At 45.8% G+C, this 21,333-nt stretch overlaps 1 protein-coding gene across 1 annotated transcript in view; it reads right to left on the bottom strand.

Moving 5' to 3' along the window:
• The window catches only part of CASR (calcium sensing receptor), a 73,312-nt gene that overhangs the window by 43,613 nt on the left and 8,366 nt on the right, over positions 1-21,333 (bottom strand). Inside the window, exons 2-3 of the mRNA XM_073668664.1 lie at positions 10,329-10,635; positions 6,831-7,658 (exon numbers count right to left, since the gene is read on the bottom strand). Of these exons, the coding sequence (XP_073524765.1) occupies positions 6,831-7,658; positions 10,329-10,635 (1,135 nt within the window). The remainder of the gene's footprint in view (positions 1-6,830; positions 7,659-10,328; positions 10,636-21,333) is intronic.

Below are 21,333 nucleotides of genomic sequence, written 5' to 3'. Positions count from 1 at the left end.
TACTTCCGCTGCGAGCAGTTGGGAGATGAGCAGCAGCAGAAGCATCCCGACCGGCGGCGCCTCTCCCCGATCCTCCGTTCACACTTGCCGTCGGGAGATCAGTGGTCCTAGCCGCTGATCTCCCGACGTTAGCCGCATGGAGGTCAGCGGCGCCGCCGGTCGGGGTAGTTCTGCTGCTAGCGCCGCTTATCTCCCGGCTGCATCGCCGCTGATCTCCGTCCGGCAGATGAGCCGCTAACGGCCGCCATCTTTTTTCTGAAATCCTGCGTTGCTGATTGGCCGCGGCCGGACCAATGAGCGACGCGGGATTTCCTGGACAGACAGCGGCCGGACCAATGAGCGATGCGGGATTTCCTGGACAGACAGACAGACAGACGGGATAAGACAATTATATAATTATATATATAGATGTGTGTCCAATGTAATGTATTATGGTGATGTATGGTATGTAAAGTGTTAATGCGTAATGTGAGTATAGCATAGGATAAGCATAAGGTATAGAATAAGGATAATGGGTTTAGCATGTAAGATAGGAAATGGTTAAGGTTAGAATGAGCCCAGTGGGTGGGCACTAGTCTGATAAGAAGGGGGCACTTCCTGTTTAGAAGGAGGTTAATACCAGTGAAGTGCATACTGAGGGTCTAGTTCAGGTGCGGTAGGCTGCTAGGGGCAGCATGGGCCAACCGTTCGAGGCAGTGGGAGGCCAAATGGAGATTCCTGATTGACATTCCTGCAGTGTCCATAGCCGAGGGCTCGTTCCAAGGAGCGGGCCTGGTCTTCTGACATCACAAGGTCGGTGGATGTGAAATTACATGGGGGGCAAGTGGCCGGTCCCGAGTGCACTGCCGAAGTGGACAACGAATCCCTGAGGCTGAAGGAGTCAGCGGGCTTGGGGGGTAGTCCAGAACGAACGGGTGGCAAGACATAAGAGGAGTTGTACCGAGGAGCAAGGAAGTGCGAATTGTTGTGCCCTATCCCACCTGTATCCACCTGATCAACTTGGACTGTTTGGTAAAGTTTTGACTGTTACAAAGAACTTGGTTTCCCATGCATTGTGCGCAGCGGCTCCTGAGAACAGGAGCCTACAAGTGTCACACCAGGTGTGAGTGCAACACAGAGAGTCACGCCAGGTGTGAGTGCAACACAGAGGGGAAAGCGAAAGGGATCACAGACACTAGGGAAAGAGGGAAGAGGTGACCTCCTAATCTGGACTAGCGTCACCATGTCTCCCCCTAACGTCCCTATACAGCCTCCGCAGCTGTCGCCGATCACATGCCTCGCCCTACTATCCCTGGCATAAGGCTATAGCTGGGGTGGAAGGAGATGAGCACTAGTCAACCTCCTCTAGCACTCTAAAGACAAAAGGGGAAGACAACACAGGGGAACAGCAACTCAGCTTTAGAAGAACTCCCAACAGGGCACACGGCCCCAAGACTCCAGAGAGGACATGATGCTGCTTCAGCCACGTTCGAAATAGAAATGAGTATAACCGGCGACGCCCACCTAGACACACCAGGTATATATACACCCAGACTATAGGGAGGTAGTCGCTGGGTCCTAAACACAGCCTCCTATCTAGGCAGCTGTCTGCATTGCCAAACGTGGAGATCTCCTGCAAACCACAGCAGGGCGACTGTCTGTCACCTCTGACACACCCGTGACAACAAGTGAGTGTGATGCACCCAACACTCCACAGCATACTGGGGACTGGGACACCCATTGTCGTAAAGTGCCAGAGCGAAGCCGGACAGCAGCTCGGTCACGACTACTACTCTGCAGCACTTTACAGGTATTTGCCTCTACGTTTAACAATGTTGGGTATTTGTGTGTCTACAGGAAGTGAGACTGAGTAACAGTAAAAGCTTTCACTTCAGGTCCGGGAAGCCAAGCAATGTCATTTATGTACACAGTGACTGCACCAGCAGAATAGTGAGTGCAGCTCTGGAGTATAATACAGGAGGTAACTCAGGATCAGTAATGTAATGTATGTACACAGTGACTGCACCAGCAGAATAGTGAGTGCAGCTCTGGAGTATAATACAGGATGTAACTCAGGATCAGTAATGTAATGTATGTACACAGTGACTGCATCAGCAGAATAGTGAGTGCAGCTCTGGAGTATAATACAGGATGTAACTCAGGATCAGTAATGTAATGTATGTACACAGTGACTGCACCAGCAGAATAGCGAGTGCAGCTCTGGAGTATAATACAGGATGTAACTCAGGATCAGTAATGTAATGTATGTACACAGTGACTGCACCAGCAGAATAGTGAGTGCAGCTCTGGAGTATTATACAGGATGTAACTCAGGATCAGTAATGTAATGTATGTACACAGTGACTGCACCAGCAGAATAGTGAGTGCAGCTCTGGAGTATAATACAGGATGTAACTCAGGATCAGTAATGTAATGTATGTACACAGTGACTGCACCAGCAGAATAGTGAGTGCAGCTCTGGAGTATAATACAGGATGTAACTCAGGATCAGTAATGTAATGTATGTACACAGTGACTGCACCAGCAGAATAGTGAGTGCAGCTCTGGAGTATAATACAGGATGTAACTCAGGATCAGTAATGTAATGTATGTACACAGTGACTGCACCAGCAGAATAGTGAGTGCAGCTCTGGAGTATAATACAGGATGTAACTCAGGATCAGTAATGTAATGTATGTACACAGTGACTGCACCAGCAGAATAGTGGGTGCAGCTCTGGAGTATAATACAGGAGGTAACTTAGGATCAGTAATGTAATGTATGTACACAGTGACTGCACCAGCAGAATAGTGAGTGCAGCTCTGGAGTATAATACAGGATGTAACTCAGGATCAGTAATGTAATGTATGTACACAGTGACTGCACCAGCAGAATAGTGAGTGCAGCTCTGGAGTATAATACAGGAGGTAACTCAGGATCAGTAATGTAATGTATGTACACAGTGACTGCAACAGCAGAATAGTGAGTGCCGCTCTGGAGTATAATACAGGATGTAACTCAGGATCAGTAATGTAATGTATATACACAGTGACTCCACCAGCAGAATAGTGAGTGCAGCTCTGGAGTATAATACATGATGTAACTCAGGATCAGTAATGTAATGTATGTACACAGTGACTGCACCAGCAGAATAGTGAGTGCAGCTCTGGAGTATAATACAGGATGTAACTCAGGATCAGTAATGTAATGTATGTACACAGTGACTGCACCAGCAGAATAGTGAGTGCAGCTCTGGAGTATAATACAGGATGTAACTCAGGATCAGTAATGTAATGTATGTACACAGTGACTGCACCAGCAGAATAGTGAGTGCAGCTCTGGAATATAATACAGGATGTAACTCTGGATCAGTAATGTATGTGCACAGTGACTGCAGCAGCAGAATAGTGAGTGCAGCTCTGGAGTATAATACAGGAGGTAACTCAGGATCAGTAATGTATGTACACAGTGACTGCACCAGCAGAATAGTGAGTGCAGCCCTGGAGTATAATACAGGATTTAACTCAGGATCAGTAATGTAATGTATGTACACAGTGACTGCACCAGCAGAATAGTGAGTGCAGCTCTGGAGTATAATACAGGATGTAACTCAGGATCAGTAATGTAATGTATGTACACAGTGACTGCACCAGCAGAATAGGGAGTGCAGCTCTGGAGTATAATACAGGAGGTAACTCAGGATCAGTAATGTAATGTATGTACACAGTGACTGCACCAGCAGAATAGTGAGTGCAGCTCTGGAGTATAATACAGGATGTAACTCAGGATCAGTAATGTAATGTATGTACACAGTGACTGCACCAGCAGAATAGGGAGTGCAGCTCTGGAGTATAATACAGGAGGTAACTCAGGATCAGTAATGTAATGTATGTACACAGTGACTGTACCAGCAGAATAGTGAGTGCAGCTCTGGAGTATAATACAGGAGGCAACTCAGGATCAGTAATGTAATGTATGTACACAGTGACTGCACCAGCAGAATAGTGAGTGCAGCTCTGGAGGATAATACAGGATGTAACTCAGGATCAGTAATGTAATGTATGTACACAGAGACTGCACCAGCAGAATAGTGAGTGCAGCTCTGGAGTATAATACAGGATGTAACTCAGGATCAAAGTTAGATTGTGATCACATAGTTAAAAACTTTTAGTCAAGATTTATTAAAACGGTTTTTCACCTTCAGAAATGTGGTCCCCAAATGTTTCCTAGCATGTGAAATAATAAAGCACTTAGTACTCACTGTCCCTTGTTCAGTGTTGGGTCCTCGCTGCTGCTCCGGTTCTTTGTTTCAGCTGCAGCGGTGATGTGATGAGTACAGCGCACGTTACCACTGCAGACAATTACTGCGCGCAGTGACTGTACTCATGTAGATGCCGTGATCCAGCTGTAGCCACAACACAGAGACCCAGAGCAGCAGCAGGAGCCGACCCCGGACCGGGGGAGGGTGAGCACTAACTGGCTTTATTATTTTAAACGGCAGAAAACTCTTGGAGACCACTTTTATAAAAAGTGGAGACCCCCTAAAATCTAAAACCCGATAATGATGGACACTGTGGCGCAGGTCAGACGTAGTTTCGTTTCTGTTTCAGAATACTCAAAAATGGACCAATTTTATTACCTGGGATTTTCTTAATACATTTGTTGCAATCTACTGCAGTATTTTTTTGGCCCTAATTCTCTCTGACTCCCTGAAGTGTAATAATCTCTATAGTAACCGGCCGCCTCTGCTCAGCCTCACTGACTAATCTCCGCCATCTTTTTCTGGCTCCTCCCTCATTGTGTCTCCTTAGTGTGAAGTGGGCGGTCCTTCAGTGCTGCCCATGTGACTGCTGAAAACTACATTTCCCACAACCCCCTGCTCTCCCCCCTGTATAGATAACATTAGCCGCCCCTATGTGTCTTCTCCCGACTCTGTGTTGCTCATAGCAACCAATCACAGCACAGCTTTCATTTTACTACAGCTGTTTAAATGAAGCTGAAATCTGATTGGTTGCTTTGGTAAAGTGAAAGCTGATCTCTGGTTGGTTGCTGTGGTAAAGTGAAAGTTGATCTGTGATTGGTTGCTGTGGTAAACTGAATCCTGAGCCTGATTGGTCGCTGCGTCTCTGTCAGACAGTATATAAATGAGGCCCGGTTGTGTGTTTTGTAGTTATCGGCAGGAGACGTGGAGGACGGTAGATATGGCCGCTCATCTTCACGCTTGTAATGAGACAATCTCCGGTGTTTGGTGCCGGCCCTTCTGCTCTTGCTCGGCCTCGTCTATCACACAGCGAGCGGCGCAGTCTGAGGGGAGGAGGCGCCTGTTCCTCCTCTGACAGGAGCGGCGCACAGCGGCCATGTCCACCCTGTGCAGAGAGGACGGAAAGTAAGAGGAGTCGGGATCTACTGAGCATGTGCGACCTGTCGGGAGATGACAACAGGACGTATCCATAGTGACCAGGTGGTCCGGAGCCTCAGACTGCGGATTATCAGGGGGCGATATCCCACTATCAGTATTCGGTCAGTATTTTTTCTCAGGAGTGGGTGATAAATGCAGAATTGGTGACTTGTTTCTATTCTACCTTTTCTCTGATTGTTCCTCACCTGGTTTTGGCTCCTGAGAAAAAATACTGACCAGTAATATTAGTCTTTGGCTGAGGCCTTGTTGTCAGGCTGAGTCCCAACATGGCTGACGGCTCTCGTCCAAACTACAGGTCCAAGGGCGGCAGCAGCAGATCCCGCCGAGTCATCGAATCAGAGGGTAAAGGTTCGTTTCGAGGAGTCGATAATCGAGAGCGAGCTTCGTTGGACGGTTCACTCGCCAATTATCAACTAAAGGCAATCACCTGACGAACAAGGGAAACACACGTGTGATTGGATAGTCTGAGATGACATGAAAATCATCGTTCTCGGCAGCGCAGCGACCCGAGTGAACAGGATATGTGCTGCCGAGAACGATGATATTCTATGCGTACAGAACAATTGTATAACCAGAAGAATACAGAACAATACACGGCGGCCGATCAGTATGGGTAGAGCCAATCAGCGGCCATGGTCAGATCGTCTAAGAGGGTCTTAAAGGGACCCTCTGGGGCTGTCTGCGAGGCTATGCGCCATTCCCTGACCTCCAGTAATACGACATTTGTCGCGTTCACGCTATTATCATTTACCTTTTACAGTGAAGAGAAACATCCTACACAGTACAAGTCCACCCCGCAGCCCGGACACATAGGAAACATTGGCATATACCGTTTAATGCCGACCTCAAACATCACAAATATATATTAAAAAAAAAAACATGTCCGATATATACAGATAAATGCTACAAAAAGACTACCTAAATGTAAGCTATAGTCTAGTGGTCCTTTGTGGTCATAAAAAAAAATTGGAAAAACAGACATGTATGTCTTTTTTTTCCCTAATATCACCCGCTATAGGCAAAAAAAAACAAAAAAACATAAGAGTTAGGCCCCGCGTATAATGAGAAAAAACAAAAAATATTACAATATCTAAACGAGAAAACCTTTTCAGCGCTCTTAAAGCTGTATGAGAAAAAAACAAAAATGTTCCAGGCCAGAAACGGGGGGAAATGGTTACATTATAGTTAAAATCAAGATTCTTTGTTACTGACCGCAAGCAGAGATCTAGAAAATAGTAAAGACATGAACTACAGAAGGACTCATCTATCAGAACGGGCTAATTAAAACTGAGACTGTCCTAACCAACCAATCAGAGCTCAGCTTTCATTTCTTAGACTGCTGTGGAAAAATGTAAGCTGCGCTGTGATTGGTTGTCACAGTTTTCATAAAGCTCAATGCCTATTATAAGTTATAGATCGTTTCAGCACCTACCTGCCAGGCTTCCACCTTCTTTATATCTACACATGACCCATTGGCGAAGAGCCCTTTTCCGGGCGTACAAGTGTACATGTCCTGCAGTGCATGAGCGATGGAGTATACAGCTAAATACACATTGTAAGATATCCGCAGATGGATAAAATCCAGGTACGGGGTCTCCACGCTCGTGATATTCTCCTGCCCCGTACAAGCCGTAATGTTACCGTTGTCCACATTCTTCTTTGAGCCCTCGGGCATGTAACAATTAAATGTTTCCTCCCAGAATTCTTTGAGAAAACCATTGCTGTTGGACATTTTGGGGTTCACTTTTTGTAGGAATTCACGAAACCCCGGAATCTGTCCTGCCCGCAACGCAAAGCCAATTGTACCTCCAATGACGTGGAAGTATTCCGGGATGGCGATCAGCGACGAGCTGGCCCAGGCCTCGCTGGCCAGCCAGATGCGACCAGTGACATTGCGTCTGACAATCTCCTTAATGAGGGGTTCGAGGTCAGGACCACTGGAGAAGACCACAATGACTTTAGCGGTCGAGTTCTCGATGAGGTCGACCAGTTTTTCAATCTCCTCGATCGGTGAATACTGTGAGATGAGCTCACTGAAATCTATGCAGATATCTCGCTCTTCTGCTTCTTCCCGAAACTTCTCAATCCCCGGGCGGCCATAGTCATCATCTGCAGCAATGGTCCCCACCCAATTCCACTGGAAATACTCGATGATGTCGGCCATGGCGGTGGCTTGTTGCTCGTCATTGGGCATGGTCCTCAAAAAAGATTTGTACTGATTTTTGTTGCTCAGAAGACGACTAGAGGAGGCATAACTAACCTGCGAAAGGAGACACGAGTGAGTGAGTATGTACAGAAAGTATACAATGAGCTCGGAGGGGAACCAGCAACCTCTGAGGACTTTTAGAAGGATGCTGAAGATTAGTTTTACGTGAGAGATTTTCCCTCTGGTCACTAATGGGCACTATTACCGCCACAACCAGTTTTGGCTTTTATAATGTCATTTTTATTTTATTTATTTTTGTTATCATTACAGTTATGGTAAAAATGGCTTTCTAACCCCTTCAATGCAGCAATTACTACTGACCACAGCATCTGAGGAGGTTAACGACGTATTATCTGTGCTACAGGCACTGCCCTCTTTTTCATTTTTGCATTTACGGTAAGAATTGCTTTGATGTTGTAGTCACTGCTGAGCACAGCATTTAGGGGGGTCATTGACAGCATTTAGGGGGGGTCATTGATGTATTAGCTGTTCAGCAGCACTGCAGGCACTGCTCTGTGACCACTGCGGTGTAAAACAGCACGAAAAGAGATCTGCAACCTCACCCGCTGCTGCAAAATAGTTATATATACAGCAGCTTAGAGGTAAGTGCATTCCTCCACGATGTATATACTGGAGTGGCGGTGGGGAAGAAGATAATATGCCATCACTTGTTTAATGCACTGACAGTGGACTATGTACTTAGATCTGTGATGAGGGACTAAAGGCGATTATAAGATGGCCTTGGGGGTCACTGTTAGGCTCCTGGCTGTCACAGTGACCATTGGTACCCCAAAATCCTCAGAGGGGGAAGGTGGAATGGGGTGACCGATGGACGTCTTCCATCTGGAAACCACTTAGACGATGTACAAAAAAGGAATGAAGTGACTCTGCTCTATCATTAAAGTAGGGTGGAGAACTGAACAATAGGGTCCGACACATAAAAAACCCGGTGGTGCTCAGCTAAAAGTCCCAGGTGTAAAAAGCCAAAACAATACGCCCAAAAACAAGGGATGAGCGGCATTCACCGGTGAAGATAAAAGATATTCTTTATTCAAGTCCTTTAAGACATAGTAACGAAGCAAGTAGCAATTAGAGGAATAGCGGGTGCGGCTGTGCAGACGACGGCCGTTTCGTGTCTGAGTTCGCTTCCACGGGACTTTCTTAGTCACTATGTTTTAAAGGTCTTGAATAAAGAATATCTTTTATGTTCACCGGTGAGTGCCGCTAATTTCTTGTTTTTGGACACTTAGACGATGTAGTTCTCTATCCCCCGACATTACAAGGAAAGACGCAGCTGCTGCGGGAAAGACAAGACATCCCCAACTTCTAAAGCCTATCTAGTCTATATGGATTTATAAGACATGAAACCGGTGGAATGCTGGATATCCTTTCCTTTTGGAGAATTAGATTTCATCAGGGGAAATTTGCTTTAATTGTGAAATTAGGTCCATAATTATACAGTAGGATATTCTATTTGTAGACTCCTTAATTCTTTCCTTACCTCATTATTATCTGTGATTACATTGTGGTTCGTGGTTAATTATATCACCGTTTGCAAAGTCTGCAAAAGCCTATTTATGAGACCTTGTCCGAAAGCCGACAGACAATAATGGCTGCCATCGGCCATAGGAGTAGAAACCTTCAGTTTGGGTCAGATATGTAACATATCTTTTATAATGAGTTTTCTCTCCTGCTGTTCTGCATTTGTAACCGTGCGCCAATCTACTAATTCTAAGTCTTATTATGAATTATGAAGATTACTTTCAATATTAGAATGATAGTAATCCAACTGTACGCACCCCCATCAGTACAGAGTTGTGCTTGGCACCCAATGAAGTGGTAGGTTGTGGTGATGAAGGGGACCCCAACCATTCCGTAATCGATGATCTACCTGAAAGTAATGGTCTATCCCAATGATACAGTACCCTCATTCTTGAAAACTGATATTCAAGTCAGAACTTTGTCCCACAGTTGCTAACAGTATAGACTTTTCTCGGACGGTAATGATTTTCCGGAGACCAAGTTGTGGCTGAAAATGGGCAAAGTTTATGTAAACCCTGAGAAAAGTGAATGGTGATGTCCAGTTCCCATTTCAAACTGGAGGTGGGACTTAAACAAGCCTATTCTATTAAAACAAATGTTGGCAACTATCCATTGATTTAACGTTGGTGGTCTATGGTGGTCTAAGAATTCGCCATCAATTTTGAAATGTGATCTATACAGAGAGTCAGAACACTACTGATCGGCAGTTCATCTTTACAATATGCCATCAATTTTTAGAGTCCCAGAGTATCAAGAGTAAGATCAACACCAATCTGATATTGGTGATCTGTCTTAATGGTAAACGATCACTTTTAATCGGACGGCAATTCATGGACTGGCGGGCTGCTCTCCTAACCCGAGCGTGACAGCTGCATAGAGATATGTGAAGCTCGGGTCGGGAGAGCCGTCGTCTAATCCGTGCATTGCCACCTGATCTCGGTCTGATTTATCCGTCTGACTGCGCCCTAAAACCGACTCTCCCAGATAACTCCTTGAGTAGCAATGTAGTATAAGTAAAATAAAAGATTCATAAAGATTTTCATAATTTTTTGCAAAGTTTAATTACGTAAATTTGTTGGTTGTGAACTTTTTTCTGGATTATTTTCTACATTTTTGACTGAAGCTGCACATCATCTCTTGACCCAATGATTTCATGCATCGAATCCTCCTTACTGTTCTTACCTGAGGTATATGGAAAAGTCCTAGCAGATTGGCTACTGCAGTAGATATTCCAGAACCGGTGGCTCCCACCACGGCGATTGTGGACGGCATATGTTCCGAACAATTACAGAAGTCATCCAGATTCAGGGAGTCGATCTTGTTTTGAGCCACGAAACTAAGTGTAGCCTCCAGTGCCTTGGCTACGGTGTTACAAGTGTCAAAGATCCTGTATCCCAGTGTAATGTTAGGTAGCAGCGTGGTGGAGTTGTTAATTTCTTCGATTGCAAAAATCATGGCTTGTAACCAGCGGAAACCACGGAAGTTGTATCTGCAAAAAAAAGAGGAAAAGTGGGACAAAGCAATCGTGAGAAATTAAGAGGCAAAAATAAATATTTGTTTGAGGTTAGGGCAACGTTCTATTTAATAGTTAATTAGAGCACTGTAATTAGTTAAAGTTTGATCAACTGTAAGGGCGTTGGTTCATCTTGATGCGTGTGGTTCAGAGCACCATTATAAAAGTGATAAAGGATGGCATGCCCCTTTGTACACTTCCTTTTATGCTCTCACGAACCTTACCAGGGAACGTGGGCAAGCTGATGGCATTGACCCCATGCTTACCATGTCACCTTTTAAATATAACAGGATAGTGTGGTCCGTGGTAGCAGAACAGTTCCTTACTCAGGCAGAAGTATAGAGTTGTCAGAGTCTGGCAGCCAGGTATATTGTATAGAGATCCAGCTGGGGACCATAGTCCTACACGATACTAGTCCAGCGTCATCACTGGGCAGGTTTTTGCCAGCGTCGCTCCAGGTGATTGACAGGTCTCTGCCAAGCGAGTCACCTAGCATGGCTGTGGGTAGCGCCAGACTAGTCTCATCTCTGACTATGGTCCACCGCTGCATTTACAAACTATATTTTCTGTAAAATGCCTTACAATTTCAGGGAAGAATATTCCTGGCTGCAATCATGCAACCAGGTTCTGATTCGTGATGCTCATGGTTTGGGTTCACATTAATTTACATGGAGGCAATGAGCATTATGGTTACAGTTTCACATGATCCAACAACAGGTGTAGATGAACAGAGCTAAACACTTGCAATGGTCTGCCGGCAATTTCCTCAGCAGCACTTCCATTCCTCTGTCACAGTCTCTGTGTCAATTTCTTAGCAGTATACACCAAAACTCCTGGATGGAAATCTCTGGATTATCTCCTTCTGGAAGCAATGCCCTGCAATAGTTGGTCTGCACTTTGGACATTCTTGTAGCCCACCCTTTACAGTTTCTCGCACACAGGCACCAGTCTCCTTGTGTTGTGGCAATCCCCTTCACCTACAGGCATCTGTAATAGTGATACTAAATGACTCAATTTCACTTTTATCCTAAGTCATATTGCACGACTCATTAAAGGGTTGATTGTAACTTGTAGGATTGCTGCTTCCAATAGGTGGCGCTATAGAGTTCAAGTCCTCTTTTTCTCTGAAGAGGCAATTTGCATATTGAATTTCACTACAAATTTCCACCAAAAATTAAAATTCTGCCAGATTTCAAATTTTTGGGCTTCGAATAGTGGCCTTTTTTGCTGGATTGTTTTGGGATAGGACAGGGTTAAACTAAAAAAAACAGAACTCTCTACTCTTTCCTCACCGCTTCCTATGCCACGTTCACTGCCACCACAGCTCCCCTGTTCTTTTGCCCTTCCACGTGACTCTGTGATGAAAAGAGTCCAATCACAGGCTTCAAATTGACCTCATGTGCTGGAATGGAGGAAGAACTGAAGACTGCCATGGAGGACAATGGAGCTGCATCACTGGCATAAGAATAACGGCTGCCCGCTCTCCCCAGTCCAACAAGCTCGCTCGCTGCCTCGGGGTAACCCTGGACTCTGATGTCTCCTTCACACCACATATCCAAGCCCTTTCCACTTCCTGCCGACTCCAACTCAAAAATATCTCCCGGATCCGCACATTCCTCAACCACGAATCTGCAAAAACACTAGTGCATGCCCTCATCATCTCCCACCTTGACTACTGTAACCTCCTGCTCTGTGACCTCCCTTCCAACACTCTCGCACCCCTCCAATCTATCCTAAACTCTGCTGCCCGACTAATCCACCTGTCCCCCCCGCTATTCCCCAGCCTCCCCCCTCTGTCAATCCCTTCACTGGCTCCCCATTACCCAGAGACTCCAGTTCAAAACCCTAACCATGGCATACAAAGCCATCCACAACCTGTCTCCTCCATACATCTGCAACCTAGTCTCCCAGTACATACCTGCACGCAACCTCCGATCCTCACAAGATCTCCTTCTCTTCTCCCCTCTTATCTCCTCTTCCGACAATCTCATACAAGATTTCTCCAGTGCATCCCCCCTTCTCTGGAACTCTCTACCCTCCATTTCTGACTCTCGCCTATTGTTGAAACCTTCAAAAGGAACCTGAAGATCCATCTCTTCCGACAAGCATACAACCTGCAGTAACCACCGCTGCACCATACCGCTCCATGACCAGCCCTGCTCTCACCTACTGCATCCTCATCCATCCCTTGTAGACTGTGAGCCCTCGCGGGCAGGGTCCTCGCTCCTCCTGTACCAGTCGCTGACTCGTTCTAAGATTATTGTGTTTTTTGCTATGTATACCCCCTTTTTCACATGTAAAGCGCTATGAAATAAATGGCGCTATAATAATAAATAATAGGTGAGCACTGGTGAGTATCATTTTTTTTGTTTTTATTTTTAACCCCTTACAGCATTTGGGGCTCTTTCATTAGGGACTACATTTAATCAGACTAAATTGAATCTGCCGCCCGAATGTGAGCGAACCTGCCCAAACCAAATTTTGGAAGATTCGCTCATTTCTAATACAGTATGCAAATTCTCACCCATCTTGGATGACTAAACCCTCATTTATCCCTCTTTAATGGCAGTACTCTCATGCAGGTGGACTGGTCTACGGCACCTGGGACAAGCAGCACCAACCCCACTGCTAGCTGGAACTTCCTAAATGCTCCACTGTGTCCCTCTTTATAGCCCTGGAGCACTGCATGTTAATATCAGTAATATCTAATATTACTCACCCCCATTTGCTAGCTAGCTATAGCTCAGGCTTTTCTATGTTTGGCTCCACAGCTTCTCTTCTTCTGACTGTTTGCTCTATTGGTGGTAAAACACTTCCTTTTATGCCCTCAGAAAAATAAGGACAGGACACTTATGGCACTGACCACATGCTGACCCAGGACACGGCCACGGCGCCAGCATTTCAAATTAACTCTTTAAGGACAGTGGAAAAAGCTTGCTGCTAGCAGCAGCTCCTCTCATATCTAAACTTCTAACCATTGACACCCCATCGATAATCAATTTTCGTTTCCTCCGATATCGACTCCACCAATGACCTCATCTTATGCAGCGAATCATGCTCTCAGATTATAGATCTGTCACTAATCTATCACCTCACATTGTACAACGGAATAAAATATGCATCGATATGACATTAATGAACATAATTAAAGGGAATCTGTCACCCCTGGCACGTGTCTGACATCTAATATGGGCATACAGGTGATAGAAATGTAACTCTATACCTACCTGTATGGCCATAGTAGAGGTCTGATGGGAGTCTGTCCCCCCTGGGAGATATCTGACCTCTACTATGGGCCATACAGGTGATAGAAATGTAACTCTATACCTACCTGTATGGCCATAGTAGAGGTCTGATGGGAGTCTGTCCCCCCTGGGAGATATCTGACCTCTACTATGGGCATACAGGTGATAGAAATGTAACTCTATACCTACCTGTATGGCCATAGTAGAGGTCTGATGGGAATCTGTCCCCCCTGGGAGATATCTGACCTCTACTATGGACATACAGGTGATAGAAATGTAACTCTATACCTACCTATATGGCCATAGTAGAGGTCTGATGGGAGTCTGTCCCCCCTGGGAGATATCTGACCTCTACTATGGACATACAGGTGATAGAAATGTAACTCTATACCTACCTGTATGGCCATAGTAGAGGTCTGATGGGAATCTGTCCCCCCTGGGAGATATCTGACCTCTACTATGGGCATACAGGTGATAGAAATGTAACTCTATACCTACCTGTATGGCCATAGTAGAGGTCTGATGGGAGTCTGTCCCCCCTGGGAGATATCTGACCTCTACTATGGACATACAGGTGATAGAAATGTAACTCTATACCTACCTGTATGTCCATAGTAGAGGTCTGATGGGAATCTGTCCCTCCTGGGAGATATCTGACCTCTACTATGGGCATACAGGTGATAGAAATGTAACTCTATACCTACCTGTATGGCCATAGTAGAGGTCTGATGGGAGTCTGTCCCCCTGGGAGATATCTGACCTCTACTATGGACATACAGGTGATAGAAATGTAACTCTATACCTACCTGTATGGCCATAGTAGAGGTCTGATGGGAGTCTGTCCCCCTGGGAGATATCTGACCTCTACTATGGACATACAGGTGATAGAAATGTAACTCTATACCTACCTGTATGGCCATAGTAGAGGTCTGATGGGAATCTGTCCCTCCTGGGAGATATCAGACCTCTACTATGGGCATACAGGTGATAGAAATGTAACTCTATACCTACCTGTATGTCCATAGTAGAGGTCTGATGGGAGTCTGTCCCCCCTGGGAGATATCTGACCTCTACTATGGGCATACAGGTGATAGAAATGTAACTCTATACCTACCTGTATGTCCATAGTAGAGGTCTGATGGGAGTCTGTCCCCCTGGGAGATATCTGACCTCTACTATGGGCATACAGGTGATAGAAATGTAACTCTATACCTACCTGTATGGCCATAGTAGAGGTCTGATGGGAATCTGTCCCCCCTAAATGTAACTCTATACCTACCTGTATGGCCATAGTAGAGGTCTGATGGGAGTCTGTCCCCCCTGGAAGATATCAGACCACTACTATGGACATACAGATGATAGAAATGTAACTCTATACCTACCTGTATGGCCATAGTAGAGGTCTGATGGGAATCTGTCCCCCCTGGGAGATATCTGACCTCTACTATGGACATACAGGTGATAGAAATGTAACTCTATACCTACCTGTATGGCCATAGTAGAGGTCTGATGGGAATCTGTCCCCCCTAAATGTAACTCTATACCTACCTGTATGTCCATAGTAGAGGTCTGATGGGAGTCTGTCCCCCTGGGAGATATCTGACCTCTACTATGGACATACAGGTGATAGAAATGTAACTCTATACCTACCTGTATGGCCATAGTAGAGGTCAGATGAGAATCTGTCCCCCCTGGAAGATATCAGACCACTACTATGGGCATACAGGTGATAGAAATGTAACTCTATACCTACCTGTATGGCCATAGTAGAGGTCTGATGGGAATCTGTCCCCCCTGGGAGATATCTGACCTCTACTATGGGCATACAGGTGATAGAAATGTAACTCTATACCTACCTGTATGGCCATAGTAGAGGTCTGATGGGAGTCTGTCCCCCCTGGGAGATATCTGACCTCTACTATGGACATACAGGTGATAGAAATGTAACTCTATACCTACCTGTATGGCCATAGTAGAGGTCTGATGGGAGTATGTCCCCCCTGGGAGATATCTGACCTCTACTATGGGCATACAGGTGATAGAAATGTAACTCTATACCTACCTGTATGGCCATAGTAGAGGTCTGATGAGAATCTGTCCCCCCTGGAAGATATCAGACCTCTACTATGGGCATACAGGTTATAGAAATGTACCTCTATACCTACCTGTATGGCCATAGTAGAGGTCTGATGGGAGCCTGTCCCCCCTGGAAGATATCAGACCTCTACTATGGACATACAGGTGATAGAAATGTAACTCTATACCTACCTGTATGGCCATAGTAGAGGTCTGATGGGAGTCTGTCCCCCCAGGGAGATATCTGACCTCTACTATGGGCATACAGGTGATAGAAATGTAACTCTATACCTACCTATATGGCCATAGTAGAGGTCTGATGGGAGCCTGTCCCCCCTGGAAGATATCAGACCTCTACTATGGACATACAGGTGATAGAAATGTAACTCTATACCTACCTGTATGGCCATAGTAGAGGTCTGATGGGAATCTGTCCCCCCCGGGAGATATCTGACCTCTACTATGGACATACAGGTGATAGAAATGTAACTCTATACCTACCTGTATGGCCATAGTAGAGGTCTGATGGGAATCTGCCCCCCCTGGGGGATATCTGACCTCTACTATGGGCACACAGGTGATAGAAATGTAACTCTATACCTACCTGTATGGCTCATAGTAGAGGTCTGATGGGAATCTGTCCCCCCTGGGAGATATCTGACCTCTACTATGGGCACACAGGTGATAGAAATGTAACTCTATACCTACCTGTATGGCTCATAGTAGAGGTCTGATGGGAATCTGTCCCCCCTGGGAGATATCTGACCTCTACTATGGGCACACAGGTGATAGAAATGTAACTCTATACCTACCTGTATGGCCATAGTAGAGGTCTGATGGGAATCTGTCCTCCCTGGGAGATATCTGACCTCTACTATGGGCATACAGGTGATAGAAATGTAACTCTATACCTACCTGTATGGCCATAGTAGAGGTCTGATGGGAATCTGTCCCCCCTAAATGTAACTCTATACCTACCTGTATGGCCATAGTAGAGGTCTGATGGGAGTCTGTCCCCCCTGGAAGATATCAGACCACTACTATGGACATACAGATGATAGAAATGTAACTCTATACCTACCTGTATGGCCATAGTAGAGGTCTGATGGGAATCTGTCCCCCCTGGGAGATATCTGACCTCTACTATGGACATACAGGTGATAGAAATGTAACTCTATACCTACCTGTATGGCCATAGTAGAGGTCTGATGGGAATCTGTCCCCCCTAAATGTAACTCTATACCTACCTGTATGTCCATAGTAGAGGTCTGATGGGAGTCTGTCCCCCTGGGAGATATCTGACCTCTACTATGGACATACAGGTGATAGAAATGTAACTCTATACCTACCTGTATGGCCATAGTAGAGGTCAGATGAGAATCTGTCCCCCCTGGAAGATATCAGACCACTACTATGGGCATACAGGTGATAGAAATGTAACTCTATACCTACCTGTATGGCCATAGTAGAGGTCTGATGGGAATCTGTCCCCCCTGGGAGATATCTGACCTCTACTATGGGCATACAGGTGATAGAAATGTAACTCTATACCTACCTGTATGGCCATAGTAGAGGTCTGATGGGAGTCTGTCCCCCCTGGGAGATATCTGACCTCTACTATGGACATACAGGTGATAGAAATGTAACTCTATACCTACCTGTATGGCCATAGTAGAGGTCTGATGGGAGTATGTCCCCCCTGGGAGATATCTGACCTCTACTATGGGCATACAGGTGATAGAAATGTAACTCTATACCTACCTGTATGGCCATAGTAGAGGTCTGATGAGAATCTGTCCCCCCTGGAAGATATCAGACCTCTACTATGGGCATACAGGTTATAGAAATGTACCTCTATACCTACCTGTATGGCCATAGTAGAGGTCTGATGGGAGCCTGTCCCCCCTGGAAGATATCAGACCTCTACTATGGACATACAGGTGATAGAAATGTAACTCTATACCTACCTGTATGGCCATAGTAGAGGTCTGATGGGAGTCTGTCCCCCCAGGGAGATATCTGACCTCTACTATGGGCATACAGGTGATAGAAATGTAACTCTATACCTACCTATATGGCCATAGTAGAGGTCTGATGGGAGCCTGTCCCCCCTGGAAGATATCAGACCTCTACTATGGACATACAGGTGATAGAAATGTAACTCTATACCTACCTGTATGGCCATAGTAGAGGTCTGATGGGAATCTGTCCCCCCTGGGAGATATCTGACCTCTACTATGGGCATACAGGTGATAGAAATGTAACTCTATACCTACCTGTATGGCCATAGTAGAGGTCTGATGGGAATCTGTCCCCCCTGGGAGATATCTGACCTCTACTATGGACATACAGGAGATAGAAATGTAACTCTATACCTACCTGTATGGCCATAGTAGAGGTCTGATGGGAGTCTGTCCCCCCTGGGAGATATCTGACCTCTACTATGGGCATACAGGTGATAGAAATGTAACTCTATACCTACCTGTATGGCCATAGTAGAGGTCTGATGGGAGTCTGTCCCCCCTGGAAGATATCTGACCTCTACTATGGACATACAGGTGATAGAAATGTAACTCTATACCTACCTGTATGGCCATAGTAGAGGGCTGATGGGAGTCTGTCCCCCCTGGGAGATATCTGACCTCTACTATGGGCATACAGGAGATAGAAATGTAACTCTATACCTACCTGTATGGCCATAGTAGAGGTCTGATGGGAATCTGTCCTCCCCGGGAGATATCTGACCTCTACTATGGGCACACAGGTGATAGAAATGTAACTCTATACCTACCTGTATGGCCATAGTAGAGGTCTGATGGGAGTCTGTCCCCCCTGGAGATATCTGACCTCTACTATGGACATACAGGTGATAGAAATGTAACTCTATACCTACCTGTATGGCCATAGTAGAGGTCTGATGGGGGTCTGTCCCCCCTGGAGATATCTGACCTCTACTATGGACATACAGGTGATAGAAATGTAACTCTATACCTACCTGTATGGCCATAGTAGAGGTCTGATGGGAATCTGTCCCCCCTGGGAGATATCTGACCTCTACTATGGACATACAGGTGATAGAAATGTAACTCTATACCTACCTGTATGGCCATAGTAGAGGTCTGATGGGAATCTGTCCCTCCTGGGAGATATCTGACCTCTACTATGGGCATACAGGTGATAGAAATGTAACTCTATACCTACCTGTATGGCCATAGTAGAGGGCTGATGGGAGTCTGTCCCCCCTGGGAGATATCTGACCTCTACTATGGACATACAGGTGATAGAAATGTAACTCTATACCTACCTGTATGGCCATAGTAGAGGTCTGATGGGAGTCTGTCCCCCCTGGAGATATCTGACCTCTACTATGGGCATACAGGTGATAGAAATGTAACTCTATACCTACCTGTATGGCCATAGTAGAGGTCTGATGGGAGTCTGTCCCCCCCGGGAGATATCTGACCTCTACTATGGGCACACAGGTGATAGAAATGTAACTCTATACCTACCTGTATGGCCATAGTAGAGGTCTGATGGGAGTCTGTCCCCCCTGGGAGATATCTGACCTCTACTATGGACATACAGGTGATAGAAATGTAACTCTATACCTACCTGTATGGCCATAGTAGAGGTCTGATGGGAATCTGTCCCCCCTGGAGATATCTGACCTCTACTATGGGCACACAGGTGATAGAAATGTAACTCTATACCTACCTGTATGGCCATAGTAGAGGTCTGATGGGAATCTGTCCTCCCTGGGAGATATCTGACCTCTACTATGGGCATACAGGTGATAGAAATGTAACTCTATACCTACCTGTATGGCCATAGTAGAGGTCTGATGGGAATCTGTCCCCCCTGGGAGATATCTGACCTCTACTATGGCCATACAGGTTATAGAAATGTAACTCTATACCTACCTGTATGCCCATAGTAGAGGTCTGATGGGAATCTGTCCCCCCTGGGAGATATCTGACCTCTACTATGGGCATACAGGTGATAGAAATGTAACTCTATGCCTACCTGTATGGCCATAGTAGAGGTCTGATGGGAATCTCTCCCCCCTGGGAGATATCTGACCTCTACTATGGGCATACAGGTGATAGAAATGTAACTCTATACCTACCTGTATGGCTCATAGTAGAGGTCTGATGGGAGTCTGTCCCCCCTGGGAGATATCTGACCTCTACTATGGGCATACAGGTGATAGAAATGTAACTCTATACCTACCTGTATGTCCATAGTAGAGGTCTGATGGGGGTCTGTCCCCCCTGGGAGATATCTGACCTCTACTATGGGCATACAGGTGATAGAAATGTAACTCTATACCTACCTGTATGCCTCATATTAGAAGTCTTGTTGGTGTGAAATGTCTCTTTATTCATTCTGGTTTCTGATGTGTTCCCGTCCCGGGGCCTGCAAGAAATCCCGCCTACTGTTTTAATTACAATGTTTCCTCCCTCCCCACCGTGGCCAGATCCCGCGCCTGCGCACTTCTTCCTCCCTTCTATGCTCATTATACAGGAGGGATCTTGTGCGCTGGCACCGGCGAGTCACTGTGACCTCCGCTCCAGTGACCTCCAGCGTGTGCAACACTAAGGTGCTCTCCCCACAGCTAAAAAAAACACTCGGGGATTGCCTGCCATACAGTGGCAATCCCCGCATGTTTTTTTTTGGGTGTCTAACAGCCGCAAAACATGTGGGGCGGAGACTCGAGCATGTCACTTGAGCATGCATACTCGAGCACCCAATGCAAACTCAAGTAGCGAGCACTTGCACTCAAGACTAATGACAACTTATTCAATATGATGACCTAATGTTATCAAATTCTGTCTCATACCTCTGGGTTCAATATGCTCACTAGACTCCTTGATAAAATCCTTGAGGGGTGTAGTTTCCAAAATGGGGTCACTAGTGGGGGGTTTCTACTGTTTAGGTGCATCAGGGGCTCTCCAAACGTGACATGGCATCAGCTCTAGATTCCAGCCAATTTTGCCTTGAAAAAGTCAAATGGCGCTCCTTCCCTTCCAAGCCCTGCCGTGCGCCCAAGCAGTGGTTTTCCCCCACATATGGGGTATCTGCATGCTCATGAGAAATTGCACAACAAATTCTGTGGTCCATTTTTTCTTACCCTTGCGAAACCAAGAAAATTGGGGTCTGAATTAAAATTTTTGTGAAAAAAGGTTAAGTGTTAAGTTTTTCCTTCCACATTGCTTCGGTTCCTGTGAAGCATGTGAAGGGTTAAGAACCTTCTTGAATGTGGTTTTGAGCACCTTATTTTCTGTCATATAGGCCCCTTAAAGTCACTTCAAATGTGATGTGGTCCCTAAAAAAAAAAATGGTTTTGTAAACT

Source organism: Phyllobates terribilis, unplaced genomic scaffold (genome assembly GCF_046119375.1).
Source record: "Phyllobates terribilis strain yellow unplaced genomic scaffold, ASM4611937v1 Scaffold_2__4_contigs__length_985480577, whole genome shotgun sequence".
NCBI lineage: Eukaryota > Metazoa > Chordata > Amphibia > Anura > Dendrobatidae > Phyllobates > Phyllobates terribilis.
Note: the sequence above shows the minus strand (reverse complement) of the source record. Positions and strands in the feature narration are given on the sequence as shown.